The sequence below is a fragment of the Orbicella faveolata genome, unplaced genomic scaffold, assembly GCF_042242905.1.
Source record: "Orbicella faveolata isolate gen_17 unplaced genomic scaffold, um_ofav_v1 contig_47, whole genome shotgun sequence".
In the NCBI taxonomy this organism is placed as follows: domain Eukaryota; kingdom Metazoa; phylum Cnidaria; class Anthozoa; order Scleractinia; family Merulinidae; genus Orbicella; species Orbicella faveolata.
The window spans coordinates 16,092,501-16,118,149 of record NW_028301577.1 but is presented as its reverse complement, the minus strand read 5'-3'; the positions used below and the strand labels follow the sequence as shown (position 1 = coordinate 16,118,149).

Sequence of the window (25,649 nt, the reverse complement as noted above, 5' to 3'; positions counted from 1 at the left end):
TTTTTCGTAAAGAATTTACAACTTTATTACCAAAAACATACATTTATTACAGATATGTCAACAAAGATGCACTCCTGGACCTTGACTGTGTGCTCCTGAAATAAAGTTAGTGACAAGTGAAGTTACAAAGAGAAATGACAAACCCTAAGGTTTCAGTTCTCCTCACAAGGTCAGAATTATTCTTCACTTAAAAGATGTAGTCTACATGATGGACTTTTTCTATCTTAAAAGAAAAATCCTGGGAAACATCGATGGAGAAGTGAGATATTTGCACACATTCTGACTTTTGGAATATGGCATCTAACACAGGGATTTGAATGGTCAAGAACGTGTTCACTAGTCACTGACCAAAGAAAATGCTGAGTGATTAGCATTCTATGTTAATTATTAGTTTTATTCTGGGGGGTTTGTACTCTTGATGCAGTACATCATTTTATGTGGAGACACACTTGAAGGTACATGGTAATGGTAACCGTAGAGTGCTTTCCAACAGGGCAAACGAATAATAACTAGAACTTCTCACTGCAAGCAAAAACATATCTCACTTCCCCCTTTTTAGTGACAATCGACTTTAGCAAATTCAGCGAAGTCGAAAAATAATTGTCCAGTCAAATGTAAAAGCTACTTAGTAGTTTCAATTGAGTTCACTAACCTTATGCCAAAATTTGAAGAAAACACCAAATTTGAAATAGTCACTAAATCTTAGCAAACAAAATCTTAAGTAAGTCATCTGGGACCATTTAGGAGTGGCTGAAATATTAACCTTAACGTATTTACTAACTGTTTTGATATCAACAATGTTACTCACCCAGCATACTACTCAGAAATGATGCATATGTTGCACTCCCTGTGATGGCCCCTGATTTTGCAGGATTATGACGAACTGTCTTGACTGTGAATTGGTTTTGTTCTTCTCCAGGTCCAGAGACATCCACCTCCACAATATGGGCATTGAGACTAACACATTTTCAAATGTTAAAAATCATTACTACAATAAACACACCACAAATATGAAATAAACTATCTAATGGCTAATACCAGCAACCAGTAAATAGCTTTTTTACATCACATCGGGTTAATATGCTCTTGGATAGTGCTGTTAGAACACTTTACAAATGAGAGTCATGGAACCAAAACCAAAGTAACAGTGGCAGATCTAGGGGAGGGGCCTGGGGGCCCAATCCCCCTCTCCCCCCCCCCCCCCCCTAATTTGGGTAAAAAATAAAAAACTCACACAGGGAGGAAAAGCCAGCAGGGCAAGCAAGCCCACCCCCCTCCCCCACTTAGCTCAAGATCTGGATCCGTCACTGAGCAAGCACTGTGGTTAAGCACAAAGCACACAGGGAATACAGTGAGCCAAACAAAATTCAAAGCAAATATATGTAGCTGATGTGAAGCACAAGAAAACATGTGTGATAAATATTGGTTTGCTTCTGACTGGATGACAAAATGGTGCACAATTTTGTTAAGCCAATTGTGCAGCATACTAAAGCAAAACCATTAAGTTAATTTTAAAGTTAATTTTAATAGTCAAGTGAAAACTGCTCCAATCCATTTACCATTAATAATCAATATGACAGAGAGGCAAAATATTGTTTTTATGTTACCCTGGATCAGCTACAATACATCCTTGTGCTTTATCAAATCCCAGATTGTGAGCTGCAAGGGCTGCAGCTGCCATTGTATTAACATTATTTGGAGCTAGCGAACAAAGTTCACGGATAGGTCCTGAAAACATAAAGAACACTTGTTGGCACACCAACACACAGGTCATCTATATACTCAATTTGATCACATGCTGATGCTAATATATGATGCTGAGTTATGGCTCAAAACAATTTTCAGACTTAGATTTTCATGGGTCATTATAACCACTCTTTATCAGTTGATGCTACAATCATGGCATCAAAAAACTGCCCAATCATTGGTAAACACGTTGTTATCATTTTTGTGACACAATAGGTTACCAACGGTAACCTATTGACAGTAACCTACCAATAGTAACCTAACGGTTGCTAGTTTGGTATGATGAACTAACGCGAGGATTGTCAGGAATAGACTCGCTTTGCCGCTATTGGTATCACCAACGAGGCTAGGCAACCCGGTCCTTGTGCCATTTCTGGTTGAAGTTCAGTAGTCGCAGGAAGTCCTCGCAGAATTCACAAATGCATAAGGGCAGTATGGATGAAAAGGGGCTGGAATGAGACAAGAGTGCCGCACTTATTTTTCATCCTGATCCCTTCTAGTCTGTAATGTCTCGCCTCATAATCCAGACCTCATTCTGAGAGAAAAACAGATTGCCGACAGTCTAGTAATATGTCAAGAAGATCACCACTACTTCATCACCAATATGATCAAAGATTCTTTTGATACAATATTACTGTTTTAGCATCAACTGATTAAGAGTGGTAGTATTGATCCAAATAAATATCAGCTGATGACCCATCACCTGTTAGAAAAAAATTCAAGGCTACAATATTATTATAGAAATTGAGCCCATTGCCTCAATGATACAAATGTAGTGCTCTAGCAACTGAACTATAAAGTCCTGATACACTGAGAGTAAGTGAACTATGGGTTCAGGAAACAGGCAGGACATTAGTATGATCATGTGATCAATCTGGCTGGAAAACAACAATCATATGCCAATAATTTCATTCTATAAGTGTTGACTCCAAACAATTAGAGATTGAAAGCATTGCAAGGTTAAGCCTCTCTAAGAATTTTTGTTTCAAAACCAAGTTATGGCATTGATCACTCATGTTCTAATTTGTGTTTTCTGCATATTATACATACCATCATATAGGACCACAGGTTCTGAGTGTACTTGTGCATTCTTTGCCTTAAGAGGTTCATTCAGTTTATAACAAGATGGATGTTTCTTCATGGTCACTTTCAGTCCCTGAAAAATGATAGTGTAGTCAACTGCATTATTCAACAAAAGAATACCAGGACTGGGGTTGTCAATATGTCAGTCAACGATATCTCATGAAACAACTCAAAACAATTTACAGAGACCATGCAATTCTTGGTAGCAGACTTGATATGCAAACATAATACATTCCACTGTTTAATACACCTTCCAGATGAAGCTACAAATATGTTATATCAGGTCATATAATTTGTTATATCAAAACTATTAGCAGAGTATCCAAACCTTTAATGTTTTCCTGTCTGCCATTTTCTTGATATCATTGCCACCCCAAAGTGCTCCACTTGGTATGTAAATGCCATGAGTACCATTGGAAGCCTTCTGTCTCAGCTTGTTTTCAACATCCAAGTTTGCCAAGGCAGTTGGTGAACCAATCTACCAGAACAAGGCATCCAAAATGAGCCATTCATACCAGCCTGATAACTTTTAAATGAGCCATTTATACTGTGAGCCTGATACGCAAGTGGATATTAATTGTAAATTCTGTCAGTGGAGTAGCACAAAAAAGTAAATATAGCATGACTTTCTTTTTTGTCTCCAGAGACAGTCCAGGTAGTTGACAACAACTTTTTTTCACATTTAAACTGACATGTCCCATTAGAGAAAAATTCCACCAGAAGTTCTAAGAAGGATTTCACCACATGTTCTACTAACAAGTAGACAAAAACTTTGTACTGAGATTATTTATGTCCTATTGCAAACTTCTGTTCGACTATTTTATCTTCTCCAAAAAAAAAAATTCATTTCTAACAACACCAAATGTCAAAAACAAATTTTGAACTTCATATGAAACACTTAAAAGTACTGGTGAAATGAAACTGATAATGAAATTTACCTATTTTGACACAATTTCTCTGAACTTTGAAATTTATTTTCCCGTGTTACTTAGTGTTATTTCAGGCAACTATTTGATATATCTTTAGCTTTACAAAAAAAGTAAAAAGAACTCTAAAATACCTAAAATTATTCTGGTACAAGGTTTTTGTCCAGATTTCATTTTCCTGTCACATACCATGTAATCAGCAACATCAAGGAAAACTTCACCATAATCCACAGTTATTGAAGGATGTGCAACTTCTACAATCAAATCTGGAGCCCTGTATAAACATTGGACCCCAAGGTCCAAGGAAACCTCTAGTACCTTTGTTTCAATCAATACTAACTTTAACTAGACTGTGAACAGGTACCCTAGTCAGGTACAAGGCCAAACAAATTGGCAACAGAAGGTGAGCAGGGCTGAATCCAGAAAATTCAAAAAGAGGGGGTCATAAATATATATTTTTTATTTGTATTTCCGAGTTTTACAATTAACTAACAGATATCCTGTGTTATGATAGATTAAGCATCTTGGTTAAGTGAAATTAATATGGTTGACACTTCAACTTTGGAACAATAATTTAAGCTGTTGAAAATGACATCACTGTCTAAATACAATTTAGGTACCTTTCTGCAAATGATGACAGAGTTTCCAAAATATAACGATCCTCTACTTTGCCCCTGATTACTTCCAAAGTTCTGTTCCAAACAAAACTAAGCTCTAGATCATTTCTTTGAAGTATTTCTTCTACTAAGTATTGTCCTGAAAATAGAGTATGTCAGCATTTTATATTGTATGCAGACTATACCTCACAAACTTTCAATCATAAGCCCACCAAAAAATAAGCCCTCCAGAACCTAAACCTCCAAATCTCAGACCCAAAATTCTTTCCTACAAGATGCATTCCTCTCATTAAGCCCATGGGCTAATATCAATGATCCCACTTGAGAAAAAGTTGAGCTTTTACAAACATCAATCATCTTTGCCTCTTTGCTAAAAGCTACAGGTTTGTACTTGTAAAAAAGATCACTTGAGACAACTCAGTTGTCTCTAAACTTGACAATATATAAAACATCCAGTGAACTACGGTGACCTCACAAAAACATACAGTCAACCATAAGTGGTTAACACTTTTGTTCTATCTGTAAACGGATTTCTTCCATTAATTGGTTTTAAAAATGTCTTAATTGTTCCCAGATGACTGCATATCCCCATGAATTTCAGGAAAAATTCTGGAATCTTATGTTAAAGTCAATCCACTCAATAAAACGTAAAAGCATTTATTCAGTCAATGAAGAAAATCATATGCAAATGATGTCCTGTTTTAAGTGTTAAAGAGCCTTTTGCTAGTCTAGACCTCAACAGCACATTCCTTCCAATCCCTCCCCCCTCAATATAAACATAGGCACACAAGGCGTGCAAGAGTTAGTTTTTTTGTGTGAAGTGTCGGAGATAGGAGCATTCATGGAGCTGTTTACAGTAACGGTTTGATTAATTTGACAAGTTTTTTTGGTTGTGATATACAGCAAGAAACAAACTGGGAATTTATGATGTATATGCGATGTTACATCCTTCATGGTAAGATAGCTAAATAGTAACCCATAAAATGTTTGACTGAACAAACTAAAGTAATCTGACACGTCTCCAGATTAATGTAGATACCATCTTATTTTCTAACAGGCAATTTGATTCGTTCTTTGATACAACCTGCACTGTGATTGGTGTGACACGCGCACATGCATAACTCCCTGACTCACCGATCACACAACCCTTCCAACCCCCAAGAGGAATTTTTGCTCAAAAATACTCAAGTTAATTTAGAGACTTTCGCATTTTATACGAGTCGTATGTTTACCCTTTTTACACAACACAACACGACACAACTTCACTGAAAATAGACAGAAAGAGAAAAAAACCTCTGACACGTTGAAAGTCTGATTTAATTAAATTGCACTTTAAATTGGTGCTGCGCAGTCTTCAAAGAACATTTGACCAGTTTTCATACTTTTTACATGTAAAAGTATCGGACTGAAATGAATGTCATCAAATAAAACTATTAAACTGCTACTGCAGAGATGTAAAAACCGTCCAGAAATGAAAGTTTTTTTGTTTAATATCCTGGGAACAATAGCCGATAACTTGTCAGCTCTAACTGAATTTACTCCCATATAAAAAACAAAAGTGTTAAGTTACCATTTGTTACTAAAGATAGCAAACATCTCGTGGGAAAGAGTGGTGACGATTCATCCGCTCTAATTGAATTTACTCCCTTGTGAAAAACAAGAGTGTCAAATTACACTTTGTAACTAAAAAGAAAAATATCTCGTTATATTTGCATGCAACAAGAACAAAACAATCGTTACCCGCACTTACTATTGTAAACGTTAGAACTGTTTCAAATCTGAAGTCTCGTCCCCTCTAAAACATGTCCTAAGAACTAGAAGCGACGATTTGTGACCTCTGATTGAATTGACTCCTTGTGAAAAGCAGAAGTATCAAGTTACCTTTGTAACTAAAAATGAAAATATCCCGTTCATTTGCATACTACTAACTGATGAACTGTTTCAAACCTCAAGGCTCATCTCGTTCATTTAACTAAAATCCTCAGCCTAACCCACAGAAAATGTTGAAGTAAACCCAATATATGAATACTTCCTCCTCTTTTATAGAAGAATAAATACCATACCATTTACCTTTACAACAAGAAATTTGATTGGCTGTTTATAGCAGACCCAATCTGATTGGTGTGACATACATACATCTCTCACTCACTCACTCACTCACTCACTCACCAATTGACCCATCCATAACATACCTGACGCGCCGACTAAGAGGTATTTTTATACAAAAAAATAACTCAAAAAGGATAAGGGTGCTCATTGGAAATTTTGAAAATAATCCCTAAGAGGTTACAAAATCCTGTTTTGATTGTGTGGCTTGACTTTTTTTTCACCCCCGAGAGGTACTTTTTCTAAAACAACACATTATCTCTTGTTATATTTTTTTGCCCCAATACCCTAAAAGGAACCACAAAGGCTCCCACTGTGCACCTTTTGAGGCTGAACACCCTAAGAGGTACCAAAATCCCATTAATAACCCTAAAAGGTACGATGACCCCACCCCCACCCCCTCCGCCCGGCCTTTTTACAAGGGACTTCATCCCCCTTCGATCCTGGGCTCAACCCTCCCAACCGATTTTTTTGGGTTATTTTATGCCAACAATCTAAACCAAATTAAAATACAGTGTTTATAAAAACAACCATGGACTTGCAGAGACATAACAAATTATACCATAGAGTTGCCCCAATTTTGCAGACAGACGTTTGTGTGACCCGCGTGACCATTTTTCTGGACGGAAGGGAAGCGAAAGATACACACCCCAATAATTAAACTATGAATCAATTTTCTTTTAAAGAACCTTCAAAACTGAAACAAACTGTTAGTATGGAGTTAGCTGGAAATTAACCTGGCCAGTAGATCTTACATTGATCTTGGAAGTTATACGGCGCGATCACGCGAGCAAGAGTAGACCAGAGTACGGTAGTCTGCCTCGTCACATGGCATGACTTCTACAGGAAATATTAACAAATATCTTAAAAATATCTCACCTAAGTGTCCATATCCTACAACTCCAACTTTTCGTCTTTTCCCGTTTTCATTATTCATGTTGTTCGGTGCCTTTATTAACTACTAATACAGAGCGAACTGAGCCAGAGGGACAGAGCGCGAGGAGAACGCCGGTTCGTGGCATTCTCACATGAAGTATATACTACCGATTCAGCAGTGTTTTGAGCCACTGTTCTAATGTCCAGCGGAAGCGTTGTCAATAGCAACATTATCAATCACGATTTCAACCTCCATCTTGACGAGCTTTCCAGTTTGGTACAATTTCTGAGAGAATATGCCTCCAAAGAAAAAGAAATCAGGCAAGAAAAAACTTGCGAAGATGACTGAAGAAGAGAAGCTTCTGTACATGGAGCAGAAACGGTTAGCAGAAGAAGAAATGAAGAAGAAAAAAGAAGATATGTTGACACAGTTTTTGAAGGTACGTTGTGGACTTGTGATCAGCTGGATAACCTTATCAATATTGAAACACGATATTTAAACTAAGTTTCAAGATAAAGCTGTTCAATTTTGTGTAGTGAATATTGTCAACTGCACATTTTTCAGCTCCTCCCATTTTAAGCTAAATCATTGGTCTTGAAGTAGGGCCTAAGATTGGATTGTAAATAACAAATTTATTATCCCAAATCAAGTTGTCTGTTGCTATAAGAGGGTCCCCTATACCTCTTCTGAAAACAGTTTCACGCAAAAGTAATTGGCCTTTTCACGCATCACGGAAAATTCGAAAAACAGCCTCACGTTCACAGAAAAAAGTAAGCAATCACGTTTCACGCGAAAATGCAAAGGCTAAATCATGTTTCACTTAAAAATGCAAATTCTATTCAAGTTTCGCACAACATACAAATACAATCATTACAAAAATGTATCTGGCAATACTGAAATGTACCACAGTAGATATAGCTGCACATGGCCATATATGGATAATTTCAGACTCTCTCTTCGTCAGCATGTCTAGATCTTTTGTGATTTGGGTATTATGCATGTACAGTGGAACCCCATTAATACGGACACCAAGGGGACATGCCAAAGTGTCCGTATTATCGGGGTGTCCGTATTGAGCCGTATTTAAGTGGGCTCTCAGAGAGAAAGTCACTATGCAAATGCTACCTTCGTGAAGACAAAAGAAAGAATCCAAAAGACATATTAAGAGTGCCTGCCTGTAAAAATCAGACAAATTCTTAATTTCGCGACAAGGGTCGAAAATTTGATTTCGCTCATATTCTTGTGGTAGATAGGCTAGGGCACGACAAAAACTACTGGATATTTTTTTTGTCAAAATATCCTTTTATTTCAAAGAAATATGCAAATTACCAACTTCCGTTAAAATCGTCATTTGACGCACCATTTTATTAAGGAAGTTTGAGAACCTCGCATGCAAAACCACATCATTCTTCCGTCTTTAAAACACTCAACTAGTACTGTGCAATGTTTAAATGTGTACTGGGTTGGTTTTAGGGAATGTTGCGTTGTCTTTTTGGGTGCAAAATAATTAAATTTCGAAGACATGGATTTCATTCACTTAAAAGTACTTCGTGAATATAATTGATTTTCACCATATGCAAAACCTTCAAATGGATTAAGCTTCTGGTGGTTGAATCGCAGAAGGATGATCTACAGATTCCTGTAGAAATTTCTTTGGGCAAATGATTGTGAGCGACGCGAGAGCTTTTCAAAGTACATCAAAAATGCAAATATTTGACCATCCATCGTCAAATTTCAATTTACAGGTTAGACGTATATTTTAGCATGTGCCACATGACTTGACCTATAATAAGTTGAAATAGACACAGAGCTGATAATTTTGAAATGTTCTAACCTTATTTGTTGCAAAAGGCAGGTCCAAAGCCGATTTGACGTGTTTCTAGTCGATCTCTCACCATTCGTCGTATATAAAGCAGAAGTTTGCTTTTGTTTACACAAGGTTAACATCCGATGTACATCGCCAACTGTCAACCTATTATTCGTCGAATACCATGGATCTGTGACCATCTTTCTGCGCATATGAACATCACTGCATCTAAAATGGCTGAGTCATTTGTAGATAGTTGCTTGCTTTGCACTGCACCAAAATAATACATTTGATCGATTGCTGACCATTACTGATAAGCGTGTCGGCGCAGCACAATTTTACAGCCGTTATTTGTTCGTCACGCAGTGCTGTCACAGCATATGCTGCACATTTTGATCCATTTTGTATAGAGCACTCTCAGGATAAATGAAACAATTTAATCATTGTTCATCTGTTTGTTCATATATATAATAATATGTGTATATTTATATAATCGTATTCTGTAGTGTACGTGGCCTCAGTCCAAATCACGGTTGTTGTACGTTTTGATGTTTCAGACAACAGCTGATAAAGCTAGTGCCAGTACTCACTAGAATTTTAAAAAAATCGCCATGAAACAAATTATAGATCAATGAAGCAAGAACTAGTTGAAATGAAAATAGGAGATCACAACGTGTCTAATTCATGAGAAAAACAGACTAAATTTAATTAGTAATTACGTGAGTACATAGCCCTGGCCATGCCATTTTATTTGGCGTATTTTGTTTGCCTAGTGGTGAGGCATCAGTATGTTTGTAACAGAAAATAGAGGACTGTTGTCAATACAGTCCAAAATTATTGTCAGTAAAATATTGTAAATAAAACACCTATTCACCAGTTACCTCCGCGGCCACCATTTGGTCGTTCCGATAAGGGTTTCACTATTGTCTTTACCCCTATCATAGGGGTAAAGACAATTCAGCGGCCACCCAAAATTTAAACACTTTGTTTTGGAAAGGGCGATGGTAGATAAGGGTCCAAAATTGAAGGTGCATGACGAGTGATAATTCAGATACACGTCTATCATGATTGTCTTGAATTGACTCCACATTCACCAAGAAATTTATAACCCAATAGTGAAAAATTAAATATTCAGGGTACACCTCTATTTAAGCAGCTAGCCCCATAGTAAGCGGTCACCACCCATTTCCCTGGGGGTAGCCCACTGTATCACATGTAAATCAAAAATAATTGCACAGCGCGAAAAGACCTAGGTATGAGTTTAGCGTTACAGTATTACGCAGGCCATGTAGGTAGTGGTGGTCGAGTAAAAGATATCAACAGGGGCAATGGTAAACTATTCATTCTTCTCATTTCTTAATTTAATCTCTTCCTACTCAACACGATTGTGTGCTCCCAGTGGTTCCCAGCTTTACGGAGCCTTATGTATTAGGATAGAAATTGTCCTACCCCTACCCCCTAAAATGGGATGACAGTATTGTGTGACGAAAAAGGAACCGCTGCAAGCAAGGATTCAAGCCATCAAACCGTGATGATCAAACGTAATATTTTGGTGTAGTGCAAAGCAAGCAACTATCTACAAATGACTTACCCGTTTTTGACTTAGATGCAGTGGTAATCATATGTGTCGAAAGAGGGTCACAGATTCATGGTATTCGACAATTAAATAATTTGACAGTTGGCGATGTACATCGGACGTTATGTAAACAAAAGCAAACTTCTACTTTAGGTGCAACGAATGGTGAGAGAAACACGTCAAATCGGCTTTGGACCTGCCTTTTACAGCAAATAAGGTTAGAACATCTCGAAATTATCAGCTCTGTGTCTATTTCAACTTAACATTGGTCAAGTCATGTGGCGCATGCTAAAATATACGTCTAACCCGTGAATTGAAATTTGACGACGGATGGTCAAATATTTGCATTTTTGACATACTTTGAAAAGCTCTCGCGTCGCTCACAATCATTTGCCCAAAGAAATTTTTACAGGAATCTGTAGATCATCCTTCTGCGATTCAACCACCAGAAGCTTAATCCATTTGAAGGTTTTGCACATGGTGAAAATCAATTATATTCATGAAGTACTTTTAAGTGAATGAAATCCATGTCTTCGAAATTTAATAATTATTATTTTGCACCCAAAAAGACAATGCAACATTCCCTAAAACCAACCCAGTACACATTTAAACATTGGACAAAAATATTTGAGTGTTTTAAAGACGGAAGAATGATGTGGTTTTGCATGCGAGGCTCTCAAACTTGCTTAAGAAAATGGTGCGTCAAATGACGATTTTAACGGAAGTTGGTAATTTGCATATTTCTTTGAAATAAAAGGATATTTTGCCAAAAAAACTATCCAGTAGTTTTTGTCATGCCCTAGCCTATCTACCATGAAAATATGAGCAAAATCGAATTTTCGACCCTTGCCGAGTTATTTTCCATTTTTATGGACAGGGACTCTTAACACTTTGTTGACATATTTCGGTTATGACATCGAAGCGATGGTTGAGCAGACATCAGTTAAGGCTGGATAGAGTGTGGATACTGACAGATTAATTCACCTTTTCCGCAGAACCCTCCATTTTCTGCCTTTTCTCGATCGAAATGGCATGATACCCGCGTGTGTGACACAGCGTGACAGACTAGATTCTAGGCCCTCCTGGTTCACTGTTGCTGTGGTTAGTTCTCAGTCCTCCATCCTCACGCGCATCGAGAGATGTCGAGAAAGGCAGGCCGTCACGCTTTTTACATCCAGTTTGGTGTAGTTTACGAGCATTTATGATGCTAAAATCTCCAAAAATGTGAAAAACTATTCTCACAAAAGTCAATGGTTCACAAATCACGCGAAAGTAAATGCATTTTTCACAGATGACGAAAAAATCGAAAACCAGTTTCCTGAGGACGGAAAAATATAGATTCACGAATCATGGAAAAATAAATCCTCATTCACGCTTCACGCAAAGAGAAAACACCCATTCACGCGTCATGAAGAAAATATAGGGAACCCTCCTATAATGCTAAATATTTTAATTAACACCAGTTGATTCAGTGTTGAGTCTGCCTAGAAAGTATTAATTATAGCAAAACAATAAGCAAAGTGTTTTTGCTAAATGTTTTGGCCTAGCCAACTGTACATAAAATTAAAAAAAAACACTTTATTTGAGTGTCATGGTATTTAGCACTATTGTGCTATTTGGGGTGACTATAAAAGCAATGGCTGAAAGCAACAGATTTCCCAGCTGTTACACAGTAGCACAGTGATTATATTTTTGTTTTCTTTTTCATAGGATATACTTTATCATGTGATTAGATTAATGTAAGAAAAATCACAGTTTTATTTTGTTTCGTTCTCAGGATAAATTAATGAAGGAAGAAAAGAGTACAAAATTTAATTTAAACAAGCTACAAAACCAATGGAGAGTCATTATGAGAGAAGGTATGATAACTGGTATAATTATTTTTTCCAGCTTCTCAGCATCCAGAATTATCCTAAATCCTTGAATCTGATTGGCTAATCATGCATGCTCCAGCTGTCCGGATTTTCTCATATGTGACCCCGACTACGGACTGCTCTGAAATTTCCAACTTTGGCAACTTTTCAAGCTTTTTGTTATGCCATAAAACAACAAAAAGGTAAACATTCAACAAAGAGTCATACAACTATGGATTCCATGCAAACAGTATTGCTTTTTGTGCCCGAAATGTCAAACGCATGCATGCGCCACATTTGAACTGAATGGCGTTAATTGAATTGTTTTGAAAGCAATAACGTAAAGAAAAAAATAAACACATTGTATTTGAGTCTTGAGTCCTACCATCGGCCTGTGGCCTTAGGCCGTACTCAAGACCTTGAGCACTGTTGTTCTAAATACAGACCTCCTGTCTGGCAAATAACATGTATAAACTGAGGGATGGTCCATTGGATTGGATAGTCTACACTTGGGTTATAAAAGTTGTTACTGAAGGTTAAAGTGCTAAACCACAGATTTGCATAAGCATTTATATAACTGCATGAGGGTAGAATATTTTGTTCAAAGGGTGCTTAGGGTGCTTAGTTGGTTAACCTCTTGCTAAAATAACTTACATTACTCTTTGAACTTGTTTCATATTAAATATGATGGTAAATTTGCTTTCAAATTACTAATATATGTATGTATGTATAATTAATATGTGCAACAACACACAACATGTTTGTTTTGCTTCTGGTGTATGAATGTTCTACACCTTGTCCATATAAAAAGTCTTGCATTTTTACAATATAACATTGTGTGGCTCCAGAAAATATCCATACATGCCCAACCCAAGGAGGGTTATTGGAAAGTGCAAGAGAGAGGGTGGGTCTCTAAAGCCGGATATTTAATGTTTAAAAGAAAAGTATGAATTTCCAGAGGGACTGGGGGGAGGAAGGGGGTTCAAATTAAAAAAACACTTAGTGGGAACAACACATTTGCCATTACCCTGGCTACCATTTGTTAATTTGGATTCCATCTATTTCTTTCACAGCTAAATCCCAGGAGTTGAAGAAGGATATAGAGATACTGAGTCAGACATTTGAACGGGTAATAGATAGAAAAGAAGCTATAATCAAGTCTTTGGTTAAGGATATTGAAGAAGCTGAGGAGCAATACCAAATGGCACTCAGAAGTCACTTACAAAATGTTGATAGGCTAATAGGTAAATGTATGCACATGGATAAAATGGCTCTTAATAAATATTTATCAAGTACATTGGTAACTTATATCTTATTATACATAATTTGTAGCTTGGCCCCTGTGACATGATAGAGATATAAAGTAATGTATACCTAGCTACATATATTTATATACAGTTACTGTAAAGAGAAAAAAAATAGCAACAAAAAACATTGACAGGTGGACAGAAGCCACCAGAAATTTATAAGAGAAAAACAGATCCAATTACAAAAACCCTTTTAAAAATGTCTATCACTGATTGCAGCACTGAAAGTAGTATTTTCAAGCATAGCAGTGAAGTCAGCTCTTAAAATTCTCACATATTGTACAGGTGCAGAAAATATTCTTACTCAGGGATGGGTGGTCGGGGAGGGGGGGGGGGGGAAGACAATGCATTCAATTTGTTGCATGCACTTTTTGAATGTATTAGCCAGGACTAGTATTTTCCCTTCTGATGGTTTTATCTAACAATTTGTCTAGACTGAGATATCTTTGAATAGTATCAGACCGATTACTATAATAATGTTAGCATTTACACCGGATTACCCAATGTGGTTAGATTTGCCTTGTACACTAAAACAGTCATTTCTCATAATACATAGATTTAGGCCACTCTGCCTAAAAGCGAAGCTCCTGGGCCGGGTTGTTCAGAGCCCAATTAAGCTAACCCAGGAAAAGGTAGAATTTTGATTTGAGTTTTGTAACTTTGCAGTGAGGTTTTCTATATATTTTTTGGCCTTCTGTTTTGAGTTTTAATAATCACCATATACACAAAACAAAGCAGCAAAAAACATTTGTATAGAAGAAAAAGTTATAATTCGGTTAACTTTTAATCCTGGGTTAGTGTTAACCGGCTTCCGAACAATCCTGCCCTGTTTTCAACAAGTTAACCTGACATAAGCCTGCGATCCCATTGAAAACCAGCACTTGCTCAGTGGTCAACTTCATAAAAAAACACGTGATCTTGATGAGCTCTAAACTTGAGCCCGTGATATGGTCACATGATACTGGTCAGCAGATACCTTGTTTTAACAGGTGTCAGGTGATCATAACATGGATGTCCAATACCAAAGAAGTACATGGTAAACCAAGGCTGCATGTCTCTGTCAACCTATTATTTGGAGTATGGCTGCCATGTTGCGCGACTCTGTCATCACTGTCGCCGTCATGCGTACATGCCCATGAGCAATACTGCTAGCCATGATAACCATGAGGAAATCAACTCATGAGTTTCCTTTTCTTTCCTATATGAGTATGGGGCTTTGCTTGGCGGTTTGGGCTGCCAGAGCTCCGCTAAAAAACTACTCATGAAAAATTTAATTTAAGATTTACAACAGAGACGATTACATGAGGCTCAAGATGAGTATGATCAAGAACAAGAGATCTTAAAAGAAGAATTTGACACTGAAAGGTGAATATACAAGGATTAGCTTGTACCACTATGAACCAAATAACTTGTATAACCAAAGTGTACTAGTTACATCTCATTCACACACACTGCATCTATAAAGCTGCATTCAAGACATCCTGTTATATGGAGGTACACAGTAAGCTTAGTGGATTCAAAGGTAAATGGCTCATGCCCTCTATGAAAATTCTAAAATTTATAAACTCACTAAGGCATCCCTCAGGCTGCCCATCATGCCTTTTAGTGGGTAAAACTAAAATGACCACCAGTGGAGTTATTGTGGTTTCATTGTTAGTTCATTTAATTTCTTGTTGTAGAATTGGTACTTCTAATTTGAGCCATGCCTACAAAAAAAGATAATTTCTTACATCTTGAAAGGGTTGGGGTTTTTTTTCACAATTTTCACCGTCTCAAGAGACATTATCCACTAGGTCTTCTCCTTAACACATAAATATACATTTAGCTATATATTATTTGAAAATATCTTTCTTTTAGATTGAAGATAGTAAACCAGCAGAGGAGGGAGATGCATGATATTCAGGACATCATGTTTGCAATGGAGGAAGAGTGGAATGAATTAGAAAATGAAGCTAAACAAGATTTTCAAAGTCTTAGAGATGAAATAAAGAATAAAGTAATGTATTATTTAACAAATAAACAACAGTTTTAAGATATGCTCTCTGGCAGTAATTATTTCTCTCTCACACAGTCACAGCATGGTTAAGGCTTTTTTCCTGTATTTTTATTTATCATTCTTCTCTATCTTCATTCATGAGCATTTAGCAAACCTTTCATTCTGTTTTTCTTGTATAGAATCTTGAAGAGAAGCATGCTTTGAGAATACAATTGGAAGGTACAGTGGAGGATCTCTGGAGGCAATTTCAGCAAGTAAGAATTAGAAAAAAAAAACAAATTTGTTTGCTGTAAAGTTACTGATCGGTGTTCCTTGTAATACTTTTTTTATTAGGTTTACATGATAATCATAAGTTAAAATTATTGTCACTTTTTAATATTTGATAGGCTCTGAAGAATTACAATGAAACAACAGAGGAAAGAAAATTGGCCTTTGAAAATCTCAAAGCAAAAGATGAGAAGAGTTCTTATGAAATAGAAACCCAAATGAGAAAGCTACAGAGAATACAGGTGAGACCATACACTCGGGTATCATAATATTTTTTATATACTAGTCTTAATCTGGAACATAAGGACTGAAACTAAAAGTTGTCCATCCTTAGACTTGCAATTTTAAAACATCATTTTGATGATTGGTGCCTATTAAATAAAATAACAACACTTAACAAATGTGTCCCAAAAAATGATAGAATTTTAGCGTAGAGTTTCTGAGCCTCTACAGCCTCTACTGCCTCTAGGTAGCACTGCATTCTCTACTCTGTAACCAAAAAAGCTGTGTTCTGCAGAATTTTGGCTACATTTCAGGGGTCTCACAGTCATGACTTTATTGAGCAAGCCATATTAGCCTTCACAGACTTCTTTTGCAAGTTTCAAAAGGGTCAAGGGCTCACAGGAAAAAAAGTTGTAGTCTTGTCTGCTGCCTTGTCTGCTGCCTGTTCTTAGGAGTGGACTCATCCTCCAAGGGCAACTACATTGTATAGCCCAGTGTGTAGAACAATTGTCCATGTATTGCACATTAATAGATAACTTTAGAGTTGATTAAGAAATGGTTCAGTGTCTCTTTAATGTAAAAGAAAAGGTCACTTGTTCCATGACCTGTCCATTTCTTAGCTCATTGGTCTTATTTGACTGTAACAAGGGAAATAGATAGTATATAGATCAGTCTGAAAAAGTTTGAACTTTCAGCTGGGGTGAACCTATTAAATCATGGATTAGTTAGCATTGTGTATTGCAAGTAGATGCATGATTGTTTACCTTGTACAACCAAACATTTACATGTACACATTAAAACAAATCTACCTGCTTTTCAGGACAGCATTTCACAGCTGAAAGCCAAAATGGCAAGTAATGCTAAAGAATGTGATGAAAGAAACAGACTTATCAAGGAGGTGAGATATATTAAAACTTAATACCAATACAAAACTAGTAACTGAGGAATCCTGCACACTAGCTGAAATGAATGCAGTGTAATTTCATTTTTTATCACAGTGACATGACTAGTTGATTTGAATGTGGTAAATGGAAATCAGGCCTTACTAACTCTGCAATGTCTGCAACTAAAGCCATTCAAAGTTTAACAAATAGATTCCTTGTTCCCATGCATCTGTTCAGTAATAGGTCACAGTTTGCTATCACAATCAAATCATTCATCATATTTTGACCAAAGTATCCTTATAAAAGAAATTCTGACACATTCTTGCTCAAGATGACTATTGCCTCAGTCTCAAGGGTACGTTTTCATATGTCTGCAAATGAAGATTCACTGTAAGAAGGAACATTAAGGTTAAATAAAATAATAAATAAATAAATTAGCTTTGTTTAATGAGGGTAACACACAACAGTCTTCAATTTTTTTTCTTTAGCAAAGGGAGGTGGTTGCAACCCAGTTTCATGAATTAAAAGCTGAAATGAACAAGATGAGAGACTTGGAAAGGTACAGTGTTGGTTTAAAGAAACACATTTTGTGTTTGAGTTTCAAAGGATTCAATAGTTTATGTCAGAGTACCAGTAGTGCCCAGAAGGCCCATTATTGATACATGACTTTTTGACAGCCTGACAGTAGTCATTTTTTGATGAAAGTGAACTCAGATTACTGCATAGGGGCAGGGAAAACCACCCAACTTAACCCTAAGAAAGATGAAGGACTACTCATCATCCCCACAAGATCATGCAAAGTATCCTCTCCTCTCTCTCACTCCACCAAAAGATCCTAATCCCACTGCAGAACACATGTTGTGATGGTCTGGTCAAATTGTGTCAGTGATTGTTGTAAAATATACTACTCTAACAGCTAGCCAGCTCATGTTGTCCCGGGCCAGGTTGTTCAAAGCCCAATTAATCTAACCCAGGATTAGCGAGAATTTTGCTTTGAGTTTTGTAACTTTTTGGTGAGGTTTTCTGATTACATTGTCTGTCCTTCAGTTTTGGGTTAGAATATTTGAGATCAAGCTACACTAAACACAAGAGGTGAAAAACATTAATACCTCGGTTAACTTTTAATCCTGGGTTAGCGTTAACCAGCTTTTGAGCAAACCAGCCCAGGTGTGTATGGATGTACTTACAGGCAGTTAAGAGGTGAAATAATAATGGTTAATAATTAAAGAAAGAAAAGTGTGTTGCAGTTTTATGCAAATAACTAGCCAAGACCTTGGAACCCCATTGACTGCATTGGTCACATATCATTAAACTAGAATGAAAGAACAGTTTTGTTAATTTTTGCCATGTGAAAGTTGATTAACTTAATGATGAACTTTTTATTTGCTTTTGTTGTTACTGAAATTAGTTTCTTTTTTCGGCATTTCGTGCACTAAAATATGAACTCTTTCCACACATCATGTCACTTGTGTTACAATGGAATTTAGAGTGCCTGGCTTCTAGCTGTGATGCAATGGACTGGCATGTTTTGCAGTGTATCCTGTCAGAGCAGTTTAGAGTAGTAATGTCCTTTTGCTTTGAGATACCACATGGAGTGCTTTCAAATATAACATATGATAATACTGGTTTTAGGGACCTATACTGTGGAAGAAATTTTCACAAGAGGGTGGCCAAATTTTGTTTTCTTAGGACAGAGCTTTGAAAAACAAAAAAGAAAACCTTACATAATCGAGTTGCTTCAATATTGTGTTGGTGGTGGCCACCTTGTGCACACCACCACGGACAGTACCATTGAATTAGACTTACTAACTTTGAAATTGTTGTCTTATTTTGTAGATCACGTTTAACCCAGCTGACACTTCAAAGTAATGCAGCCATAAAAGAACTTAAACGCACTAATGATAAGGTAACTATCTAAAAACAGGCATTTTAACAGTCAAATGGAATTGCAATTTTTAAGTATTAACAAGCGGTCGATCTTAAATGCTAGTTAAAACACAAAAAAATGTTTTTTATAGCAAACTTCTTTTTTCACTTTTCCCTTTCATGTAAAACATATACCGGGCTGAAGCAGAAGAATATTGAATTATGTCAGTTGCCACTTATTTAAATCGCTGAAATTCCTCATTCTTTTGCTAGGGCGAAAGTATCCTTAAACTAGCCGAGATGTGCCGGAAACTGGAAACAGAGACAGAGAAGGTGTTGCCATTTTATGCATCCTCTTTAGCACCTGAGGAAGATGATGATGTGGCCGCTGCTATGCAGGAAGCTCCATCCGAACCACTGGCTGAGGTGAATAAACGTTCCCCCCCCCCCCCCCCCTCCCTTCCCCTTGCCACCACCCTCTGAAACACTTGAGCTTGAGCAACAGTAATACCAGAAACGAAAAGAAAAGATGAAAGGAAGGCAAATTCTTGTCAGCTAAGAGCTACCTTAGATCCTTGGAGCTTTAGATCCTTAGATCCTTAGATCCTTAGATCCTCCTTAGATCCTTGGGGTATTTATTTAAGCTCATTTGAGAGAGGGGCGGGGCTTATTTGATTTAGTGCGATTTTTAGTGTTAGTGCCGGCCAGTTTTGTCTGGTTCATGGATCAATGTTGGATTTATTTCATTTTTTGTGGCTAAATTGGTCAATAAAAATGCACTGGTAATACAATCTGACTTAATTTGCTCGTCTGTGAAATCAAAGGGAGAGTGGAGTGGGGCCCAAGGACATTCGCGCCCAAAATGTTCTTACGTACCAATTTTTCTAAAACTTGCCATGCAGTAGGGCAAAGATCAAATTTTGCCAAAAAGGGAAAAAATGGGGAAGAGGCTCGCCATGCTCGCGTTCGAAATAAGACCAGCGTGTTTAGAAGCTTTAGTGAAAACGTACTCAATTCAGCACAGCCAAGTATATTAAGTAATCTTTTGCAGCTGTTGTCGTTCTTCAAGTTAGAATAGGCCTTGAAAAAGCATACATATTAGCCTTGTTCGTCCACATTAAAATGAAAATTTCGGCCACACGAGAGCAGAAAAGGCGAAATATTTTTAACTTCTCATGTTGTTCAACATATGGTGAAAATCAATAAACGAAATGATCTAGGAAGTGATCTAGGAAAAAAGAGGGGGTCACCGACCATCTGGTAATCATTCACCACCTCGAGAGTTTGAAACTCCTGACATGGCGAATATATAGAGTTTGTGTAAGATGTTTCTGCAGGTGGCTGGCTCAATTCACTGTGAGATTAACCATGTCTTAGATATCCTCTTTTACGTATTTTATTTCAGATTCTACATGAGTATTCTGCTCTAGAAAACTTTTGGAAGAGATACAACAAGGTAGGACAACTGTTGGTCAATCCTGTTTGTCTGTCAGTGCCCCATTTTGTACCATGTAAGTTTCAATGCTTCGTTGTGAGCATGGACTAAATGTTCCAAATTATATACAAAGTCATCAACAGAGTAGTCATATCAGCTAAGAAAACAAATGAGGTTAAATTTATGGTATGGTTAAACAAAGGTTATCATCAAATTACCCATAAAATAAACTTCGCATCAGGTTACCTTGTATCTAACAATTGGATGCAGAATAACATCGGTAGTTTTTAAAATTATGCTAACTCGTCAATGTATTTCTTGAATTGGCAGGTTTTACTCGACAAATTAGCTCTTGATAAAGAGAAACACACCCTTCTTCAAGAAAACCAGCAACTCAGAGCTATTCTCAAACAGTACCTAGATGGTAAGTACATGAACATTGCCGATCCCAGCTTCTCTACAGTTCATACGATTCCCGAGAACAGTGTCTCCCATGTTTCTTAAAATTAGTTACAACAGAACTTTCGCTTTTACATACTGTCATCCTTAACTTTTGCGTTTACACACGTTGTAGTTTTTTAAACATTCATTCTAATGCTATGGTTAAAAAAATATTTAAATTTTGTATCACTTGCATGTAATTAACGTATGGTATCATACTACATCCCGACATTCTGAGTACAGTTTGTTGTTAATATCAGTTGAAATTTAATCGTTATCGTCGAGAAGGCAAAAATGAAAGTCAGTCAATGGCGGTTCATGTCTATACCCCAAGAGGTTAACCGTATAAGTAGTCTTGGAGTATTATTTCTTTTTAATTTGTTCTATTCTGTTTTTTCTTGGCTTCTGTAATAGTTCTACAACGATCGTTATACTTTTGCAATTATTATTACTTCTACTATATCGTGATTTTTTTCTCAATGTTTAAGTAGAAATTGTCAACAAATCGACAATGTGTCCAGTGGAGACCCGTTGATTTCTTTGAAGTCAAATAATCGTGTGGTTTTTGTTCTGAAGTATTTATCTTGATTTTCAGGTATTTCAGTTAACGATGAGATCCTTAGTCAGTACAACCCACTGTTTATTGTCAATAGCAAAACTAATGTAAGGTAAGCTTCCAAGGAAACACTTTCCTGCTACACAAGTGATATCAATTACCAGATAGGTTACAAGAGAAAAGCAGCCTTCAGCTACAAGGTATCAATTTGATGTTCCTCCTTGCAAATTAGCACTCAGCTTTATTGCATTAGTGTCGCATTGAAGTTAATTCATGAGACGCTTGGTGAATAAAAATCGTACACTTCTCGTGCTGTTTGTTACAAAGGTGTATAGCACCATCCACAACCGGAATAATTTACCATCCAGTTGTAACATGTTGACAAAACTGAATGCGCCATTCGAGCTTATTCAGTGGCTAGTGGATTATCCAGTTACATTATCCATCCTCTGAAAAACCTGCGTCGGAATTAAATCTTAGGCAAGACGAAGAGCAAGCGATAAAAGAGAAAACAGTAACGGCAACGATTAGATTCACTTATGGTAAATCAAAGTACATAGTTGCACAGACATCTCCTTTGCCTTTAGGTGTTGGCTCCATGATTTGGTGTTCTGTATCACCACCTCAGTTGCGTGGTTCCTGTACGGAATCTAGCTTCCATCTGCTCCCTGTACTAACGTACCCTCCTTCCCATTTTCAGGCTGGCTGTACCGGTGTCTGACCCCCGTGTCAAGCGGTCAGGTCCTACTGTAGTGGAAGCTGCTCATGTTGTTAAGCACGCCATTTAAACGTACATGAAAATGAGTAAAATCATATTTAAGCGTTGTAAAAATGTAAATAGCTTTTTTAGTTTCCGATTTTCCCATGTTATGAAAAAATACAATTTGGTGTAATTTGTTGAGTTGAAATAAAAGTAAGCGATGAGAAATTTAACAGCTCTTGATACGTTTTTCTCATTAAAGGGGCAGTGTCATAATCTGCGCATGTGCAAGGTCCTACGTGGCCATATATAGCCCTTTATAACGCACCAAAAACGTTTGGGAGGACACCCCCCGAGGGGACGTAAATAGCACTTAATAGCGCCATACTCAACCATACATAGCCCTAGGTGACCATAATGACTGACTTTTAGGATCTATCAAGTAAACGGTTAAGTTGTGTATGAAGGATATATATGTTATTTGCCGGCCGGGAGGTCCATACTGGAAAAAACTGTGCCCGAGGTCTTGAGTAATCGCCCTGTACTCAAGACAGAGGGCGCAGTCTTTCCCAATACGGACCCTCCGGCCGGCAAATAACATGTTTATTTTTTTTTTCCTGCAGTAAATTGGCTTTAATTATATATGGGTTTGTTTGCGCAACTTTGTCTCTGAATCTAACGATTCGTAAGAAAATCTTCGCAACGAGCGAGAAACTCAGAACAGATTTATTTCGAACTTCTCTATGTTAGTTGCATTTAGCTCACCGGTTAAGTTCTCCAAAATTGTTTTGCCAATGTGGAATTATTTCTGCGCAAAGTTTGAAGTTGTACTACAAAAACAATTTCTGTCAGTCGTTGCGAGTCACTTGAAATCAGACTTTTCTACGATATATGGAACGGCAGAAAGCGAGTAAATTCGTCAAGTGTATTCCACAGAAATAGAGCAAACTTGCCTTAATTGAGACATTTTTCACTCAAAATTGCACTGCGAGAGAAGCACAGGATTACGCGCCATTACAGCGCCAAGATGCAAACAACCAAACAAACTCTCACAACTTGAAAACGCTTAATTGAATTTGCGCGACTTTCCTTGTCATTGAAAAGTGAACAGAGGTAAACTTGCGTTGATTAATCGTCGGTAGAAGTGTAAAAAAGGCGATTACCGGCAATTCGTTCACGAAAATAAATCAACACGACAATTCCGCCCGCCGTCTTTCCACAAATATCACGCATAATCCTCTAAATATCTTTCTGGAACTTCTCAAAACATTGTCTAAATATCACAAAAATTTTTCTAAATATCTCGAGAAACCCTCTAAATATCTCTCATTTTTTGTTAAAAATAAACCGATTTTGAATTACCTAGGCAAAAATTCTCAAAAATTTCTTGCGGTAGTGGAAGTTGGGGAGATTAAGGCGCTTAGATGCTACCAGCATCCACCATTTTTAAAAATTGCTGCGTTAGCGCTGTTAGTGATGTGGAATACATTTTTTTGAGGGGGAAATCGATGATGTTTCTGGCATAGAACTGAGTATTGTTTCAAGGGAATAGCGAGGAAAACACAGGGCTCAGCCAAAAAAAGCTGTAAACATTTCTAAATATCCCTAAAATTTCTAAAGATCTTAATATTTTCTAAATATCTCGGAAACTTCTAAATATCCCCCCAAATATCTGGATATTTCTGTAAAGGTCTGGCGGGCTGGATGGGAAAATTCCGCCCGCTCCCGGAACCAATCAGATTGCAGGATTTGTTGAATTTCGCCCGCTCACTAACTGAGAAAAACATAAAATTCTTTATTTTGCTTGATTGAATCCACAGTGAAGTGCATAATGTGGAAATATGAAAAAGAAAAACTTGGACGTCCTTTATTTTCTTCGCCGCACTTTAGGCGAAGCGGAAATTTTAGGCCATATATATGACGGAAATAAACTATCTAAAATTACTTTTTGGTAAAAACCAATTCGAAATCAAGCTGAAGTGCTCCAGATTTCGTTGTTAACAAAGTGTAATGGAACTTGGCATCCAGGCACAAAATCCTCAATCTTTTGCAGTAAAAGAGATGGTTGCTAAAAACTTGATGTGGTGGAATGACCGGCACTCAGAGATGACTGGCTGTATGTCTTGTCACAAGCGAGGGGGTAATGTCCTTGAGAGACGCACATCCTAAGAAAAAAAGGAACAACACGACTGATGCCACATATTGCTGACTTCACCGACAATTTTTTTTTTCAAACTGAAACATTCAGCTCCTCTCCAACTTCATGACAAATAAAAATAGTTATCAAACAATTGTATTCCATTGCCTTTTTAAGATAGTCTCGTGTTTACTGTGGTTAAATGTGCTCACTAGGGTTTAAAAAAACTGCATAACGTACGAAAGTGCCCTTTTCGATCAATATATTTGTTAACTAAATTCAAATTTGTTAAACCTGATAAAGCCATGGCTACTTTCAGCTCATCCCTGAGCATCTGAAGAACTTCAAAAACTCCTTGCTCTCCCTGAAAGAAATTAAATACAGCGTGAAATTGAGGCGGGATACTTCGACTGAATAAATTCTCTTAAATCTAATTGTGACAAATATTTTTTAAATCTATGCAACTAAAATACATGTGACGTGTAAAAAGCATTAATTCTATGTAACTAAAAAACAAAATAACTACATAATTGCACGTGCCTTTTAGCTGTATATTTTCATTTAAAAAACATTTCATTACTTTTCTACCTTGTAAGTAAGTCCCCAGATGACTGGCCGTCCAACAAACACTGCCCGAGCTCCCAGAGCAAGGGCCTTAAGAGCATCAGTTCCCAGTCTCACGCCACCGTCCATATACACTTCGACTCCAGTTCCTCGGACCGCCTCCACTATCTCGGGTAACGCTTCAATCTGTCAAAACAGTTTTAAAGGATTCATTGTGATCGTTACTATTTCACAATAATAACAAGAAACTGGGAAAGCTTTACAATTAGTACACATACAGTGGCCGGGACACAATCTAACTGCCGCCCTCCATGATTAGACACCATGATCCCTTGGGCCCCATGTTGTACAGCGAGGTGAGCATCCTCTGCCGTCAATATTCCCTTGACGACAAACGGAAGTGACGTGGTGGAACGAAGCCAATCAAACGTCTCCCAATCAACGCTGCTATCGGCGGTATCACTTATATATTTATTCAGCTCTCTGTTATTTCGAAGTCCTTTCTTCTTTTTCAAAGACAGGAAATTCGCAAACTTCAAGTGCTCGGGAAGAAAGAAATTCGCTCTCTTTCTATGTTGGCCATAGACTGGAATGTCAACTGTAAGTAAAACAGCTTTGAAGCCTGCTTTTTCAGCTGTCTTTAACACCTCCACCATCAGCTGGCGATCTGTGTAAAACTGCAT

General features: G+C 37.3%; 3 protein-coding genes across 3 annotated transcripts in view; 1 reads left to right on the top strand and 2 right to left on the bottom strand.

Annotated features, from left to right (window-relative positions):
* Nucleotides 1-7,524, bottom strand: LOC110040919 (aspartate dehydrogenase domain-containing protein-like). Its single transcript, XM_020746180.2, has 8 exons — nt 7,358-7,524; nt 4,376-4,511; nt 3,945-4,029; nt 3,158-3,307; nt 2,797-2,902; nt 1,608-1,728; nt 809-957; nt 1-95 (listed from the first exon to the last, which is right to left on the bottom strand). Exons 1-8 carry the CDS (start codon nt 7,413-7,415, stop codon nt 58-60), a joined length of 843 nt encoding a protein of 280 aa, XP_020601839.2. The 5' UTR covers nt 7,416-7,524; the 3' UTR covers nt 1-57.
* A 32-nt stretch (nt 7,525-7,556) lies between these two features.
* LOC110040930 (dynein regulatory complex subunit 2-like) lies at nt 7,557-22,498 on the top strand. The gene is made up of 15 exons (XM_089280316.1): nt 7,557-7,794; nt 12,516-12,597; nt 13,665-13,835; nt 15,179-15,263; nt 15,756-15,894; nt 16,074-16,148; nt 16,281-16,403; nt 17,204-17,281; nt 17,756-17,826; nt 19,104-19,173; nt 19,407-19,559; nt 20,539-20,589; nt 20,899-20,992; nt 21,605-21,677; nt 22,266-22,498. The coding sequence occupies exons 1-15, from the start codon at nt 7,651-7,653 to the stop codon at nt 22,351-22,353; spliced, it is 1,497 nt and encodes a 498-aa protein (XP_089136442.1). The 5' UTR covers nt 7,557-7,650; the 3' UTR covers nt 22,354-22,498.
* A 1,542-nt stretch (nt 22,499-24,040) lies between these two features.
* Nucleotides 24,041-25,649, bottom strand: part of LOC110040928 (2-Hydroxyacid oxidase 1-like) — an 11,229-nt gene continuing 9,620 nt past the window's right edge. Inside the window, exons 3-6 of the mRNA XM_020746188.2 lie at nt 25,245-25,649; nt 24,991-25,152; nt 24,697-24,766; nt 24,041-24,430 (exon numbers count right to left, since the gene is read on the bottom strand). The exon at nt 25,245-25,649 is cut by the window's right edge and continues 101 nt beyond it. Coding sequence (XP_020601847.2) covers nt 24,366-24,430; nt 24,697-24,766; nt 24,991-25,152; nt 25,245-25,649 — 702 coding nt within the window. The 3' untranslated portion in view covers nt 24,041-24,365. The remainder of the gene's footprint in view (nt 24,431-24,696; nt 24,767-24,990; nt 25,153-25,244) is intronic.